This window comes from Moschus berezovskii, chromosome 27 (assembly GCF_049115385.1).
Source record: "Moschus berezovskii isolate FMDL1 chromosome 27, NW_MosBer_1.0, whole genome shotgun sequence".
NCBI classification, from domain to species: Eukaryota; Metazoa; Chordata; class Mammalia; order Artiodactyla; family Moschidae; genus Moschus; species Moschus berezovskii.
Window position 1 is genome coordinate 6,152,508 of NC_142486.1, and position 18,171 is coordinate 6,170,678.

Sequence of the window (18,171 nt, forward strand, 5' to 3'; positions counted from 1 at the left end):
GACAATGTCTAGAGACAACATTTTGGTTGTCACAATTAGGGTGAGGGCTGCTACTGGCTAGATGCCATTAGAGCCCATGGATCCTGCTAAATATCCTACAATGCCTAGGACAGCCCCTCATTAATAGAAAATTATCTGACCCAAAATGTCAATAGTGTTGAGACTGAGACTGAGAAACCCTGAGTTAATCTGTGCCTTCATTTCTATCACCCTTGCTTTTGCTAACCTGCAGAAAACCATGGTCTTCATGAAGGCCCTCTATCTGCAGACAGGGAATGAAACTAAGAAAAATCATTTTCCTGCTGCAATCGTGGTAGAAAGAAGTGTTCCTCATGAATAACCTCACCCTGGCATACTTGGTCAGGCATGCGACTTCCTCCTGGCACAGCTTCCTCCGGGAAAAATCACATTTAATAAATGGAAGATTTTGTTTCTCAAGTTCCCTACATCACAACTGACCACTGAAGGTTGCTCACCACTCCACTGAGCTCCAGAGACAGCTCCTGGAAGTTCTTTAGCATGTTGACTGGGATCCAAGCACGAGAGACTGTCTCTCCAAAAAACGTCACATGGTACTTGGACTGTAATAAAAGATAGCTGTGTTATAGCCTCTTGTCCTTCTTCTTGCTCTGACCCGCTAGCCAGGAAAAGGCAGGAGAAGAGCTGAGAATTCACAAGGAAGGAAGTGCTGGGCCTTGTCTGTTCCTTTAAGCCTGACCCACCTATCCCATCTCATTCCATTGTTCTTCCATCCTGACCTCAGATATCCTAACCAAAGCCTATTTGTCAAAATCACAAATGTCCTAGTAATTAATAAATATTTAATTAGATCTTTGTTTGTTTCTATATCCGTTGTCACTCTAGCTAAGTATCTGTTTCTGCTTGTGTCTGCTGGCTATGTCTGCATTTCTAACTCTGTGCATCTGTTAGGATGGATTTGTTCATTACTTTGCCCTGAGCACCTACCCACCCTGAACCAGGAAAACTCACCGGCAGGGAATCAAGATGAGAAGCAAAAAGAAAATATTCCCCGAGGTCAGGATCAGGTTCTACCATGCCTGGCCACCTGGAGAAGATAGATGGGTGTAGGGGATGGAAGAGAAGGGGTTAGATGAACAGAACACAAACTCATCAATATATATGTACATAAAAAGGCACTGGGCTTCCCTTGTGTCTCAGATGGTAAAGAATCCACCTGCAGTGAGGGAGACCTGGGTTCGATCCCTGGGTTGGGAATATCCCCTGGAGGAGGGCATGGCAACCTACTCCAGTATTCTTGCCTGGAGAATCCCATGGACAGAGGAGTCTGGTGGGCTACAGTCCACTGGGTTGCAGAGTCGGGACACAACTAAAGTGACTTAGCACACAAAAGGGCAGCACATTTTGCAAATAAAGGATCCCAAAAATAGACCCCTCTGTCATCCCTCCACAGTGGTCACTACCAAATGACTGAGGTAACTTCCATTAATGTACAAAGAAGCTCAGAATCTTTCTACTAAAAAATATTTTATCTTCTAGGCCTCCTGGCAACCCTGAGAACAAAAATCTTCTGACTTGGGACACTTCCAAAGAAGAAACTATTCCACCCTTCCCTTTTCTCTTTACTTTGTAAATCTCTCTTTTCCTAATGTCTAAAAAAATATCTTAGAGCCACTCATCTCTTTCTACCCATTTAGGGTAGAACTGACTGACCCTTTTTCCCAGGGAGATACCACATCCACCATGAAATCTCTAGAAATCACTTTCAAAGCCTCCAAGATTATTACTTTATATTCTCCCTCACCCATGCTCTTTCTAAGGCAGGTAACATTTCTATTATAAATCCCTTTCATTTTCTTCCCTCTCTGCCTGAATCTACCACTCTCAAGTTTATGAAGGATGCTGACTCTACCATGGCACCCTACCAGGGGTAGCCGTATTGCTTGGCCCAGATGATGGATCCTGGGATGTAGGAGGCATAGGCCACATCACTTTCATGACCAGTCCAGGTCTCCTCAGGGATATCACAGCGATTATACTGCAAGTCTGCCAAAAGAGAGGAGGAGTGCAGGGAAAGAAAGAGCCTCATGAGGTGAAAATCTGGATGAGGGCAGAGGAGAGGTCAAGAAAAAATTGGTATATGCGGCAGGTAGGACCAAAAGGACACCTGGGAGATGGGCCTGGAGGATGAATAAAGGCTCATGAAAGAAATGCAGTTAGAGCTAGGAGAAGCAGGAGTGTTGGCTCGTTATGTTCTGTCGAAAGAGATCCCAAACTTCCACCTTCATCCCACATGTCTGACCCTGCTTCCATCTGTGTAACATCATGAAGATAATTTCTCCAATATTCTGTTTTTTCATCTGTAAAATAGTTGGGCTAGACTAGATCTTCATAATCTTTTTTAAGTAGTTTCAAATATTCTAGAATTCTAAGCCACTGAATCTCTCTCACTGGCTTTCCCTCATATATCCCATACCAACCCAATACCAAAAGTCTAGTCAGACTAACAGGGTCAAACCAATGCAGAAGATGGAATTTACTCAGAACAATCGTTTAGACTCCAGCACCCTCCCTACTCTTCAGAGTGTCTTCCTCTATCCCTTTATGCCGAATTCATTCTGAAAAGACAGCAAGACCCCCGCCTCTCCCCAAACACTAACGACAAGGACCCCTGGAGTTATAACTATACTTTTGTCATATTTAATCTAAAGGATGAAAGCAGGGAAAGAAAGAAAGGAACATAAAAACTGAAAAGAAATTTCCATTTTACCTGTGTTCTGGTCACAGGACCAATTATCTGGGAGGACTGAGGGGTCAATGTTCCCACATAGCCGCCTCCATTTCTCACAGTTTGGGGAGGAACACTGGACCCAGACTACGCATTGACCTGTCACAGCAAAGAAACCAGAAATAAGAGACTCAAAAACATGTTCTTCCTTCTTCAATTTAATTAAAATCAATATACTCCCTGCCGCCACCACCTCTGCCAGAATCACATAGCCCTAGAGATCAACTTGTTCAAGCCCTGACTTATAAACAGTAAAATCAAAAGCTTGGAGGAGATAACTGACTGCTAAAGATCAGTCTAAATTGGTGGCAAAGCTGAACTTGGAACCCAGGTCTCACATCTCAGTCCTTCTCCTGAACCATGCTATCATCTCTTCTCCCCCAGAGCAGAAAGGAGTGTTTCGTGTATTGACATTTCTTTAAAAGGCTGCCTGGCATCTTTTTCGCTACTGCCTCATTTCCCAGCTGGCATGTCACTACTAAAATGTTCTCCTGAAGGACTGTGCTCGCTTCAGCAGCACATAGACTAAAATTGAATCAATACAGAGAAGATTAGCATGGCCCCTGCGTAAGGATGACACACAAATTCATGAAGCGTTCCACATTTTTTAGAAAAATGGTCCTGAAGACTTTATTTACAGGGCAACAATGGAGAAACAGACATAGAGAACAGACTTATGGACACGCGGAGAGGGGAGGAGAGGGTGAGATGTAAGGAAAGAGTAGCATGGAAACTTACATCACCATCTGTAAAATAGAGAGCCAATGGGAATTTGCTGTATGGCTCAGGAAACTCAAACAGGGGCACTGTATCAACCTAGAGGGGTGGGATGGGGAGGGAGATGGGAGGGAGTTTCAAAAGGGAGGGGATATATGTATACCTACGGCTGATTCATGTTGAGGTTTGACAGGAAACAGCAAAATTCTGTAAAGCAATTATCCTTCAATAAAAAAATTAATTAATTAAAAAACAAAAAAAAGTTCTTCTGAAGGACTAACCAGCATCTCTTTTGTGCACAGCATCCAGAGTTCCTATTTGAACTAACCTGTCCTATTTGAATTAACCTGTCACCAAATCACCAAGTCACAGCCTTCGGGACCAAGAGCTCTAAGTTCACCCCTCACCAAACAACAGGTTTAGGCCTATCGTTTCTCAGTCAACTGTTTGCTTCAGGCCCTTTTTATCCATTACAGTCCACACTCTCATCCCCACCTTTCTCTGCCCCACATCTTCTAGGTTGACCCGAAGCGCCACACAGCCCTTTCTCCCTCCCAAACTCTTCCACTATCTTCTTTGGAAATGAAAATGAAACTAATATTCTTTGGAATCCCAGGCAAGAGCAACTAAAATCCACATGTCTTCAACCTGCTCTCTGAACCTCTGCCTCCCTTTGGAATCTGGTGATGCTGCCCCAACCCGACCCCACCTGACCCATGAACCCCTCTAAGCAGAGGCTGTCCTCACATCCCCCAGGGCAGAAAGTGGGGTCAGTATCACCCTTACCGCCCATTGATGCATGCAGACCATTACTATCCTCTATTCTATGAAAACACTCCCCTGCCTTAAGGTCCGTGCCATGAGGTTACACTGCCCTCTCATCTCCCGTGCACTGCCAATGCTGGTATCTGGCTCAATCTTTTCCTTCTCTGCCTCCTGCCCTCATGCTGCTGCTGCTAAGTCACTTCAGTCGTGTCCAACTCTGTGTGACCCCATAGAGGGAAGCCCCCCAGGCTTCCCCGTCCCTGGGATTCTCCAGGCAAGAACACCGGAGTGGGTTGCCATTTCCTTCTCCAATCCTGCCCTCACAGATTACCATATATCCACAAGGATAATGTACAAGCACCCCATACCTTCTCCTCCATGCCACCATAGTGGCCCCTTTACCTTAGGAACCCACTCCCATCCTGCATGCCCTCCCAGTCATCTGCAGGGACCGTACACTCCCCTGAATCACTTATCTAAACTCTTCTCTGATAAAAATGCCCCATCCTTCCACCATGCCCCAAGAACTCATGGCAACTTTCACTTTATCTAGATCTCCAATCCACTGGCCCCACCTTCCTCTCAACTAGTAGCAACCTCTTTTCTTCACTCTGTAGTTACACACACTGGATTTCCTTAGATTCTCTTGCAGACAGCATCAGCTCCCTTTCCCTCTGTCCTTCCCCCGACTCAGCCGGCAAACACAATTCTGAATGAATCCACTCTTTTTGTGTGCCTACACTCGTTCAGCTGAGCTTTGCTAGGGAAAATCACTGACCAGGTACACTATAGATTCAGTTAAGGACATCAACCAATATGTTTCTCCAGTAACTTCACTCTCCCAATGTCAGTTTTCCTTAAATGCTGAAACATAAGGGATGCCCTCCATCCCACCAAAATCATCCCGCAGCAAAGTAGATGACTTACATTTGGGTCCTTTCAAACTATCTCATGTTATGGATCACTTTCTCAGTTATTTTGAAGAATTAAGTACTGGTTGGGAATGATATATTAGTTTGAAATGACAGTTGCCACTGACAGTTTTAGATGTTTACAGAGGTGACCTGGCAAGGCTAGAAAAGAGAGTGGGAGAAAGGGCCAGGGACCATAAAAGAGAACAGAGATCAAGAAAATAAAATGGTGGTTGTAAAAATATAAATATTCATGAGGAAATGAGTGGGGGAAAAAATCATCCTAATGCTATCAGTTAAGTTCAGTTCAGTTCAGTTCAGTCGCTTAGTCATGTCCGACTCTTTGCAACCCCATGAACCACAGCACGCCAGGCCTCCCTGTCCATCACCAACTCCCGGAGTTCACTCAAACTCATATCCATCGAGTCGGTGATGCCATCCAGCCATCTCATTCTCTGTCGTCCCCGTCTCCTCCTGCCCCCAATCCCTCCCAGCATCAGTCTTTTCCAGTGAGTCAACTCTTTGCATGAGGTGGCCAAAGTCCTAATGCTATAAAACTAGATATTTATGGTTTAGGATGAAATTTCTATGACAGTTTTAAAGACATACAGTTGCTTAAAGTTTCCTTTCCAACAACTTAGAAAGAAGAGAAGACGTGTTAGAAAACTGTTTGAAGTTCAGATGTGGCTCTGTGTTAATGAAGGCTGATGTCATAGACACAGATCAAGAGCATTTCAGTCGACCACTAATTTTTGAAACACTAGCTTCCTTGGGTTCTGTGATTCCTCATTTTCCCTTTTCCCCCCTCCCCTCCCATTTTTCTGGTAAATCCCTCCTCAGTCTCCAAATTGGGTTCACCTCATTCTCTGTCCAGTCTCTAAATTGGAGTCCCAAAGCCTAATCATGGGTCTTCACTCCCATGCTGCACTTTCTCCTGAGGTCAGCTCACCCATATCCTCCATTTGAAACCCATTTTCATACCTGACAACACAGAGATGCAGGCCAGTAGCCTCTGTTCTGAGCTCCCAGTTCCTATAGCCACCTTACCCTTTGACATCTCTATTTGGAGGTCTCACAACAATCTCAAACCCAGTGAGTCCAAACCCAAATTCTTGATCTTATCCTACAGAACTGCTTTTAACCTGCTCCTTTCACACAACTGCTCAAACCCTCTTCTCTCACTTTCCAATATTCAATTCATCACCAAGTTCTGACAACCTTACCTCCAAAACATATCTTAAAGCCATTTGCTTTTTGTCTCCTCCATCATCCTAATCCAAGCTGCCAAAATGTTTAACCCTAGCACTAACTTCTTACCTGGCCTACTCCTGACTTCTCACGCCATCTCCAATTAATCACCAAAAGGATCTGTTCAAAACATCAATGTGAGGATGTCACTGCCCTGGTTAAAACCCACCAGGGGCTTCCCACTATACTTAAGACGAAATTCTCACTTTGTAACATGGTCTTTGAGCTAGCCACTGCCACTTCCCTATGAAGGAGGAAACAGACAGAACAGGCTCCATCTTGAAACAGGACTCCATCTTGGGTCTGGACTGTGGACTTTTGAACTATATGCCCAGTATCTATGGAAATGACATACCAACTGGAAAACCAGGCCCCTGGAAAGAAGAGCTCCAGGGCTCATACCTAGACTCTCCCTCACCTAAAAGAATACCCTAATTAACTGTGGAACCGAATAGAATTATACATTTTATTATGTCTATTTGGGTATGACCACAGGCCTATTGATAATTGTCCACTGTTAACTACCTAGGCCTAAGGCATATGAATCAGGGTTAACTTTGATTGTATCTTTCCTTTGTTCAGACTAGTTTCAGAGAATTTAGGGAGGTGGGTTTGGGCACGTACACTTAGGGTATATAAGGTTTTCACAAAAACTGGTCGGGGTCCTTGGCTAAGGGGAGACTCTGCCTTGGGCCCGCCGGTGTAATAAACTGCACTCCACTATCTGCACTGTCCTTCTGAGTGAGTTTGTTTCCCGGAACGCGTGGCTACAACAGTTACATTTATCTAGAGCCACTTTGCAGCCCTGCTTCCCTTGCTCTCTGAATCCCAGTTATACCAGGTTTCTTTTGGTATCCAGATTAAGCCAAACTTCACCTTATCTAAAACTTTCTCCTACACGCTTTAGTTGGCTAACTTCTACTCGTGCTACAGGTTTCAGCTTAAATGTTATTTCCTTCCAAATGCATTCTCTGACTGATCCTATCTTAATTAGATCGCCACCATTTCCTCTCAGTTCATTGTTTTCCCTCCCTTCACAGAACTTAAAGCAAATTTTATTTACTAGATACTCCCTTTCTACTTCCTACTCCAGGAGCACCCATCTCTCCTTGCAACTGTAAAGAAAAACAGGAAGAGTGGTTCACTGATTTTAAGAGGCCTACACATTCACTCCAATCACAATTCAACCCACAAGCACTGCCAAAAAATAAACTTCCTCCAACAACTATGGATTATATGACTGAATAACTGAAGAATGAAGTAGCTCTCTCTCTTCCTCAGCACTATATCCTCTTAACAAGTAGTTGTGTAAGATAAACTATAGTGTTTGCAGAATTTATTCTAACATCCTAATTGGTCATTACCCTTCTCCTCCACCTCCAATTTTCAAGTTCAAGTAGGTTTGTCAAACCATGGCTGAACTTACCAAAACCACTTCCTTCTCCTTTTTGTTGGCCCCTGTTCTGGGAATGATCCGGAATGGTTTTCTTCTGTTGGTCATCCTGTCTCTGCTCATGTCCACTTTGGTCTTTCTCCATTTTCTCATCTTCTGGGAAGATAAAAGAAAAACATCGTAGGATTAGGAGATGAAGGGAATCTTTGTAGATAGTAAAAGAAGGAAGAAGAATCATAGTTCATTAGTTTTAAGTCTTGGGCTGAAAATTCTCAGTATGCCCACTGTCTCATTCCCTAATTTCATGGAACAAATACTTGAGCCAGATGTCAAAGAATATCGGATTATACTTACGAGCTTCCTTCTTTCCTTTGCTTAAGGAGAGTTCATTGAATTTCTTCTCAGAGGATGCAGAGTCTGGCTGGCCTGGCTTAAATATCTTTATCTCAGGGATTATTCCATCTTCCTGAGAGGCTGAAATCTCTAGAATAGGAGGTACCACTACTCTGTCTCTACAAATAAGATTTTTAATTAAAAGATAGAAAAGGGCAATTTGTAGTACCCCGCTTTTGAAAAAACCCAAGGGTAAAAGTTAGGAGGACAGAAGACTTGCAAGTACTCCATGGCCTCCTGGGGTCATTTTATCCATTTACTGGCCTATTTTTCCCAGTTCAAGTATCTTTCCTAAGATGAGAGAAATCTACCAAGATGTGAAAAACATCTAAATAGAAAGACAGATAGATAGATAATCATTTATCGGTATTAAGTCTACCCTGTGATCAACTTGCCACACTGGGATAAACTTACCCATCAGCACTATTATTATCAGAAGTATTAGAAGAAGCAATTCCTGGTTCCTTGTCTAATTGGGTACATCTTATAGGCTGGGTACAGGAAGTCTCTGAAAAATCAAGGCTAGATTCATCCTCCCAAAACAGAATACTATAAGCAGAGAAGCAACTAAAGAAAATAACAACTCCATTATTTCCAAACTGTAACCTTTCATTAACATATCTCCCATCAGTTGCCTGGAAGAACTTACCTTTAGACTTTTGCCATACCACAGAACTTTCAAGTTTTTTAATTCTCAGGAAAAACCACAAATCTGTATCTTTCTGAAAGCTTTTCCAGATGGATTTGCCTACTCTAGGATAGCCAGATAACGTTAATTTTGTGTACATAACGGAAATTTTAGGTATTGTCTTTTATATCATTTGTCCCTCAAGCTTTTTCTAGCAGTGGAAGTATACCTAAGAAAAGCTGAAAATGTCAAACCACTGTCCTTAGCCTCAAGACCTTATGGAGAAAGGCTTCAGGGCTTATACTACAGAGTTGCTTATTCTAAAAATCAAAATCCTGAGCATATGTTAAAACAGTATTGGAAATAGAAATATAGAAGAAATGGAAACTAAGGTCTTCAAATCTGGGAAAAATAATTTATCTTTTCTATGAAAATTGTAAACATATAAAAATAAATTTAAATTACATTTAAAAATCTAAATGAGGCTATATTTAGGGCTTCCCTGGTGGCTCAGAGGTTAAAAGCGTCTGCCTCCAATGCGGGAGACCCGGGTTCGATCCCTGGGTAGGGAAGATCCCCTGGCGAAGGAACCGGTAACCCACTCCAGTATTCTTGCCTGGAGAATCCCATGGGCGGAGAAGCCTGGTAGGCTACAGTCCACGGGGTCGCATAGAGTCGGACACGACTGAGCGACGGAACGGAACGGAGGCTATATTTATATTCTGAAGTCAATGTAATCTACTTTTCTAAAAGTCTATACCTTCTGTCTAAGACGGTTTTAGCTATAGTCCTGTTGATAGAAGATGAGTATTTAAAACTATTTTGAAGTCTCATCTAATATTTCCTTATGTAGAAAGATGGAGAGAAGGAGAGAAGCTATTAACTTACTCCACCCTTCAGATAATTTCTTTGCCTAACTGAAACTCTCTCTCTCACTAAAAGCCATACCCAAGCACTCCTGGAAGGACTTCCGTAGCACAATCTGGACAATCTCCTCAAATTCTGCATTGGTAAGAGTTGATTTTTCCTGCAGAGAGACAGGTGGGGAGAAAAACTGCTCATCTTTCCCCATTCCTCCTCTCTAGGAAGGAGGAAGCCTCCTTTGGATATACAAAACTGAGAGCATGAAGTCAACCTAAAGATGCCATAAAATCTATCACAGATCGCCTGGGAGTAAGAAGTCAAAGAAAAGGAAAACACTGATAAAGTCTCTACTTCTACTCTCACCTACATCCCACCTCAGTCCCTACCTGCCCAGTATTCCCTGCTAAATGCTTTCATTAAAACATTTTTTACCTCTTTGAGAAGAAAATAGACACCCCCACACAAGAAAAAAAAACAAACTGAAACTACAGGATGAATCTCCCCTGTGGCATTTACTACCTTCACATTTATATTATAAATATTTAAATGTCTTCTGAAATGGAAAGATCCTGTTTGCCCAGGCTGGATGATGAGGAGAAACTATCCCACTACAGCCATCCTTTTGATTTTTACCTTTTCTTTCTTTGCTTTCTTGCTGTCTTGAGCCTTTCCTTTTATCTCCTGGCCACTGCCTGGACCATTCTCTGTGGTTGTTTTCTCCTCCTTCTTCTCTAACTTGGCCTTTAGCAGGCTTGGCCTGACCTCTGCCTGTAGGGAACTGATCTCCAGGATCTCCTCCTTTGATGAGTTAAGGTTATAGGGCATCAGGCTACGCAATTTTTGTGCAGGTGGGGCAAAGGTTTTTTTTGGTCCCTTCCCACATTCTGAAAGAAATTTTGTCATCAAATGTAATTTGTGAAACATGGAATCTAACACAGACATTGCCAAACACTGCCCACTGACTGACAATATCGGAATTATCTGGAGAGACCTTTTAACAAATTCAGATTCCTAGGCCTCTCCTTACCAAACTTCCCCAGGCCCCCACCTTCTCACCCCTGCCCTAAGATTCTGACGAAGTAGTCTGAAGTGAGACCCAAGAATCTGTAATTTTATAAGGCTATCCAGCTAACTCAGATGCACTTCCGGGTTTAGGAACTGCTGAGTAATTAAAAAGTGAAAAATACAAGTATGTGGAAAACAGAAATATTCAAATATGAAATTTTTAAAATTTGCTTTTTTTTAATCTTTGCACAAAGTGTTATGGGAAATTAGAGGAAAAATTTTAAAAACTTAGTCAAAATCTACAAAGGATGCAATGAAAATTGTACTGTATCTTTCTTTAGTTTCCATAATACTTTGCATCTATCCTGTGGCATTTACCACATTCAAAGTTATTTATAAATATTTAAATGGCTCTTCTCTCCCTACAAGTTCATACATTTCTTGAGTAAGACTGTTCTAAGTCAAATATATTTCACTCAAAGTGGCTAGAAAAGCAGTAACTTTAACAAAGTGAATATGAAATACATGTGAACTGAGCTTCTCTTTGGCAGGAAAGGTGTCCAGATGACCTAAGACTGAGAAAGAAGAGGAAAATGACTCACTTTCTTTACTCTCCGAGGTTGGCATCACTCAGCTCAGAAGCTACACTTTCTTTATGCCTCTGCTGAAAAAGAAACGAACTGTTATGCTCTGATGGAACAAAATTTATTTTATTGAAGCACAGTTGATTTATAATGTTAATTTCTGCTACACAGCAAAAGTGATTCAGTTAAATATACATATATATATACAGTACTGATCGAACATGATTTTAAACTTCCTCCTCTTCTTGCCTTCTTGGGTTCAGGGTCTCTTTGCCTGGGATGCCTAACCTACATTTTCTGCCTTATTGACGACAATTCTACTCCTGGGCAGTGCCAGTTACATGCTGGAGGATAATGAAAGTTGTTTTAAAGATTAGCAACAATCCTTAGTGTTTTAAGTGTTTAGAACTATCTCCAACATGAGGTAGGCACTTATAAGTAGGTGGAAATGACAGTGGTAGTGATTTGTTTAAAAAAAAAAAAAAACCACAAAATTCAACTGAGTACATTTTGAGGATCTATTCAACAACTCATGAATTGGGCAGCATCAAATCTACCAGATGGATAGGAGCTCCAAGGAGCTATACAAAATTAAACAGTCTTACAGGCAGAAGAGATAAGGAACACAGATGTAATACTAGGCAAAAAAGGAAAGAAAGAAAAAGAAAAAAGCAAATTGGTTATACAAGGTTACTTTCCTTTAAGGAATTACTGGGGTCTATCAGGCAGATTACCCAACTAATGCTGATCAGGCAATTCCTGACTGACTGGTTTAAGATTGCATTTCTGAGAGAGCCAAAACTGTAATTAAGTTGTCTTGGTTTAATGACAAGGGGCTTAGCATAAGCAACCCCATTTGGTGCCACTTATTAAAACAAGATGTGTTTTTAACAGCCAGAAGTAAAAGTAGTAGTAGAGTAGCAGCAGTAGGGTGTAGATAGTCCCAGAATTAAACAGTGAGATTTTTCTTCGGAGCAATAACCTTTCACAAGCTTCTTCTAAATATTCAAAACAAATAAACTGTAGATTCGCTTACCTATTTCAGACATCCCTATGCATAGAGAACACCCTTTTTAACATCACTATAATGTATTATCTTCCTTTTACTTAGATCTTCTAGTCCAACAATTTTCCCAATGTGTTAGATTCTTATATTAATAATTTTTATTCATGGCTCAGAAATATGTAGTAACCAGCAGATGTTTTTGAACTGTGGTGTTGGAGAAGACTCTTGAGAGTCCCTTGGAAGCAAGGAGATCAAACCAGTCAATCCTAAAGGAAATCTACCCTGATATTCATTGGAAGGACTGATGTTGAAGCTCCAATACTTTGGCCACTTGATGTGAAGAGCCAACTCACTGGAAAAGACTCTGATGCTGGGAAAGTTGAAGGCAAAAGGAGAAGAGGTGGCAGAGGATGAGATATTTGGATAACATTACCGACTCAATGGACATGAATTTGAGCAAACTCCGGGAGATAGTGGAGGACAGGGAGGCCTGGCATGCTGCAGTCCATGGGGTCACAAAAAGTCAAACACAACTTAGTAGCAGATTCTTTACCATTTGAGCCACCAGGAAAGCCCAATTTAAGAAGCACATTTTATCACGGTTTCCATCTTAACATTTCACAGCCAACTCCCAAACTTATTTACAGTGGGAAAAAAAAAGCAAGTAGGAAATTGGGAGAGAATCACTACAGCAAACTGGTCTCCTTCTTTACGATAATCCTAAATAGAAGCTACAAACTATATAAAATTAGGCCACAAAGGGAATAATAATAAATGACAAACATATCTTCTCCCAGACTCTAAAATTCCAAAAATGACCATGAGAAGTCCCTATGAAGATAATCAGAATTACAAAACTATACAAAATGAAATTAGTGTACTTGAGATGACAAAATTTGATTTTTTAAAAAATTTTCATCTCTACAATATGTTTGAGTATCCATTAACTATCTCTGGAAGAATACACAAGGAACTGAAAAAATGTCTCAGTGGATAGGAAACAGGGAGCTGAGAGTGGAAACGAGCTCTCTACTGTAGCCTCTTATGTAACTCTAGTATTTTATACATAGACTGCCATTTCAAAGTGATTTTTTAAATTCTATTTTTAAAATAAAATTTAAAAAAGAGTATTTTGATCAACCGAAAGAGGCAAAATTTTTCCAAGAGTTAAGTTTAAATCATTATCTAAACCTATACTGACCTCTCTAGGCCAAAGTGTGTTACTGAATCCCCAACCAACTAGATAAAATTGTGGATCATTGTTGAGTTAATAAGATGTAGTAAATGTATAAGCTTCCCTTATGGCTCAAACAGTAAAGAATCTGCCTGCAATGCAGGAGACAAAGGAGATGTGGGTTCGATCCCTGGATCAGGAAGATCCCCTGGAGAAGAAAATGGCAACCCACTCTAGTGTTCTTGCCCAGATAATTCCATAGACTGAGAAGCCTGCCAGGCTACAGTCCACAGGGTCCCAAAGAGTCAGAGACAACTGAGCATGCATGCACAGTGAGGATGTGATGAAGAACATTACTTTTAAAGAAAATCTCTATTCTGATCAATAGAGAAGGGAAAGTTTGGAAGTCACTGTCTGATAAGTCTCTGCTCCTCTGTTTCAGATGAAGTATTTTCTTCCACAATAATGAATACTGAAATCCACTTCAGAGACAGACAATTTTAAAGATAGTTAATAAATATACAAAATACCACCAACTTTTACCTGGTCAGCTACGAAATGACTGGGGGCTCTAAACCCAGGAATAACATTTGAGATTTTAGTTTCTCTTTTCTTACCTTAGATGAAAAATATTGGGGGAAAAATCCAATAAAGCTTTTTAAATGTCAAAGTAAAAGAACTTCCATAACCAGATCCTAACTCTTCAACTGACATAAGAAAGAAAGACGAATAAGGAGGGGGAAATAACTCAGCAGTAATAAAGGGACCCAAGGGAAGGTGAATGAGGTGTTCCAAAAAATAGTTTTCTTTCATTTAGAACACCAAAAATCATCACACTGATTAGAAAATGAAATCACCGAGCTCAGCAGATCTCCAGCTATTTATCTGTGTTAGGTTTTCTCATATTCTTCAACCAAAACAAGATATCACAACACACTGAATTCAGAAACAGATGAAAATCCAGCTGTTTTCTATTAAGCCAGACATGAGAGAGATGTGCAGAAATGTAAAATAACACCATTCTTCATACTAAATTTTCTTTCACTTAGGAAAATATATTTTTATTTAAATGTTATCTATATTAACATTACGTAAATGGTTTATCGGGCTTCTCTGGTGGCTCAGAGGTTAAAGCGTCTGCCTCCAATGCGGGAGACCCGGGTTCGATCCCTGGGTCGGGAAGATCCCCTGGAGAAGGAGATGGTAACCCACTCCAGTATTCTTGCCTGGAGAGTCCCATGGACAGAGAAGCCTGGTAGGCTACAGTCCACGGGGTCACAAAGAGTCAAACATGACTGAGTGACTGAACGGAACGGAAATGGTTTATCATCATCATTTTTAAATTAATAGATTAAGTTTTCTCAGTTAAATTTCTAATACTTAAGTATCAGTGCACAGGTAAAGAGATATGAACCAATTTTTGGAGTCCTTCAAAATTTTTAAGAGTATAAAAGGACTCTCAGAGGACTTCCCTAGAGGTCCAATGGTTAAAAATCTGCCTGCCAATGAAGTGGACACAGGATTGATCCCTGGTCAGGGAAGATTCCACATGCTGTGGGACAACTAAGCCCATACACCACAGCTACTGAGCACACGCTCTAGAGTCCAAGAGTCACAACTACTGAAGCCCACGCGCCCTAAGCCCACGCACGTTCTGCAACACAAGAAGCCACCACAAAGAGAAGCACATGCACCGCAACCGGAGGGTAGCTCCTGCTGCCCCAACTAGAGAAAGCCCCCAAGTAGAAACAAAGACCCCGTGCAGCCAAACAACAACAACCAAAAAAAAAACGTTTAAAACATAACTTAAAAATAAATTTCAAAAAAGCATTCCAGGGCTTTCCTGGTGACTCAGTGGTACAGAATCTGCCTGCCAGTGCAGGAGACTAAGGTTCAATCCTTGATCCTGGAAGATCTCAAATGCAAGAGCAACTAGGTGTATGCACCACAACTATTGAGCCTCTTGCTCCACAGCCGGTGCTCCACAAGGAGAGAAGCCATCGCGGTGAGGAGCCCACACCCCACAACCAGAGAGTAGCCCCTGCTCACCACTACTAGAGAAAATCCTGTGCAGCAACGAAGATCCAAAACAGGCAGAAATAAATAAGTAAATTTAACTTAAAAATAAAGGGATTCCGAGACCAAAATGTTTGAGAACTGACTTAGCTAAACAACTTAATTCAGTCTTGTCAATATTTTTCAAAAAGCCTTAATCCTCCTCCTCCCACTCGGAATGTGTTCACAAATTTCTCCCAAGTATCCAATTACTCCCTCTTTATAGTGTCCCTGGAATCCTTGGTCTAAGAGAACAAAAATAAACCCTTTAGAATTGCCCTCTAACACAGACTCTGTGAGCCTCAAAAAATTGTATTTAAAAACTATATTTTGAGCAGAGAAAAAGAAAGATCAAGTTTCTATTCTCACTGAGCTGACATTCTAGTGGGAGTAGTTAGACAATGATCAAAACAAGTAAATATATATATTGTAAAATAAATAAAGATCATATTTTCAGAGGAAGCACTTTTCTTAGGGTTACTTGAGATGCTGCCTCCCAGGCTTGAGTTTCTCCGTATGCCCACAAAATAAAATATAACTCAAAAAAATAAATAAGATAAAGACTATATTTTAACTCTCCTTTAAGCTGGAGTTTGATTTCTTTTTGTCTTAATGTCCAATGGTATGTAGATTCCTGCTCATTTTCATGCCTCCATCAGTAAGTTTGTTCTTTCTTCCTTCCTTCTCCTTCCTTCTCCCATGTGCGCTCAGCAAGCACGATTCCAAACTTTTAACAAGACAGAAGGAAAAAACTGATCCCAGCTACCCTTATTACCTATACTAGGCTGCCTAACAAGACATTTGGGGCTTCCCTGGTGGCCCAGTGGTAAAGAACCCACCTGCCAATGCAGGTGAGGTGAGTTGATCCCTAGGTCGGGAAGATCCCCTGGAAATGGAAATGGCAACCCATTCCAGTATCCTTGCGGGGAAAATCCCATGGGCAGAGGAGCCTGGCAGACTACAGTTCATGGCGTTGCAAGAGTCTGACACGACTTAGCAATGAAACAAGACATTTACTGTCATAACTACTTGAAGTAAAACCTTTTATGGAATTTTAAAATTAATGGTGACTAAAGCTTAAAGTTCCAGGAGTGCAAGGAAGCAGAGAGACACCGCCAATTATCACCAAGACAGACTCTTTAGTACCCTGATCTTGGTTCAGACCCTTTCTATCTAACCGCTGAAAAGCTTCCACACGTGCCCGGAATAATGCCAACGTCAAACTAGCCATTTTGTGTTGCTCTCCAAGGGGCCATGCCCATGAACTCCCAGACCACTGCACCATTTCCCCTCACAGAGTGCCAAGATATGGAACAATAAAAGGCCTAATCTCACTTTTCTCACTTTTAAAACCAGAGGGAAGAACTTCGAGACACCCACATTTTTCCTTTTTCCTCACCAATTCTCTCTTAAAAGCACAGCAATTCAGACCGGAGGTACTACAGCGCCAAAAGTCCATAACTCCTCTCTAAGGGTAAAGCAGTGGCCCTCTAACCTCTCCTCCCCATCAACAAACCCCCCACGAGACAATTTCCCCTCAGCTCCCCCTCCCCATTCCCACCCCCAACCCACGGAGACACCAGGATCCTCATTCTCGCTCAGCTCGACATTGCCCACCATAATACTGAGTTAGTCTTGCTTTTCTCTTAGGAGCAATTATGCGGTTAGAGATTCTGAGGAGAGGGATAAGAGTTAGCCATCACCCTAAGGAGAAAACTTTTCCTCAGGCGACAGGTGCCAAGGCTGGCCAAGCCTAAAACCTTCAAGTGCAAGAAGAAAAACACCAACTACCTTCCGGTGCGTAGAGGATCTAAGGGTGAGGAGCAGGCAGAGTTATTGCAGCGATTCTACTAGCCGCGCGAACCTCCAACCTGCGCGAACCTCCAACCAGTTTTCCCGCCACCAAGGATAGGCGCGAGGCCACTCACAAGCTCCACCTCCTCCGGCGGCGTGCTCGCAGGGCTAATGCGCATGCGCAATTGGAGGCCGTTTCTGCGTTTGCGCAGCAGTTATTGCCGCCATCTTCCAACCGAATACCCTGTAAAACTACAAATCCCATAATCCCTGTGGCTTCGCTTTTTTTTTAGGTGGCAGCCGTAGCGCCTGATGTTTCAAGAGGCACATCTTCCTTTCACTGACTTCCCTCTCTGCCCCAGACTGCCTTTTCCATCCTCTTTTCGTGTCCTCATTCGCATTCTTCTTATCCTTCACCCCTTTATTTTGATATTTTGTTTGATATCTATCCTTAACCCCATTCTCGCCTCTTCCTCCCCTTTCTCAGCCACAGGACCCGCACCCCAAACGCTGTTGGCAAGGAGATCAAGCCACCAAACATCCAGTGCAAAGGCCGTCCATTAGCTTCCTCCCTATAGGCTAAGGCAGGGAGCCCCCAAAGCGGACCGGAATCTCTTCCCCGCCCACATTCGTTTTTATATAAGGCGGCCCGGAGCCGCAGCGTGTGCTCTGGAAAGCCTGCGTGCGGAGTTGGGGGAGGGGGGCGGCGGTGCTGGGTGTACTGCTATTGGCAGCTGTAGCGGGCGTCGGATAGCTGTCCGCGGGCTGGGGTCGGGGGGACTCGTGCGCAGGCGTCGGGTGGTGGGCGGAGGCGTTGGTGTTCGGGAGGTGGGTGTGGAGGCGGAGAGGAGGGTGTGGTGTCCCCAG

General features: G+C 42.3%; 1 protein-coding gene and 1 non-coding gene across 3 annotated transcripts in view; one reads left to right on the forward strand and one right to left on the reverse strand.

Annotated features, from left to right (window-relative positions):
• ZCWPW1 (zinc finger CW-type and PWWP domain containing 1) overlaps positions 1–18,026 on the reverse strand; it is a 22,625-nt gene extending 4,599 nt beyond the window's left edge. The window contains exons 1-11 of one of the 2 annotated variants that reach the window (XM_055410193.2): positions 17,302–17,538; positions 11,294–11,355; positions 10,320–10,570; positions 9,771–9,849; positions 8,609–8,702; positions 8,156–8,313; positions 7,835–7,957; positions 2,750–2,866; positions 1,905–2,025; positions 991–1,066; positions 477–581 (exon numbers count right to left, since the gene is read on the reverse strand). In XM_055410193.2, the coding sequence (XP_055266168.2) occupies positions 477–581; positions 991–1,066; positions 1,905–2,025; positions 2,750–2,866; positions 7,835–7,957; positions 8,156–8,313; positions 8,609–8,702; positions 9,771–9,849; positions 10,320–10,570; positions 11,294–11,318 (1,149 nt within the window). In that variant the 5' untranslated portion in view covers positions 11,319–11,355; positions 17,302–17,538. Of the gene's footprint in view, positions 1–476; positions 582–990; positions 1,067–1,904; positions 2,026–2,749; positions 2,867–7,834; positions 7,958–8,155; positions 8,314–8,608; positions 8,703–9,770; positions 9,850–10,319; positions 10,571–11,293; positions 11,356–17,301 lie in introns of both variants that reach the window. The other variant, XM_055410192.2, reaches the window with a different exon arrangement.
• On the forward strand, positions 3,269–3,375 carry LOC129545843 (U6 spliceosomal RNA). The gene has a single exon (XR_008683771.1). It is a non-coding gene; the product is annotated as a U6 spliceosomal RNA (small nuclear RNA).
• Positions 18,027–18,171: the final 145 nt, after the last annotated feature.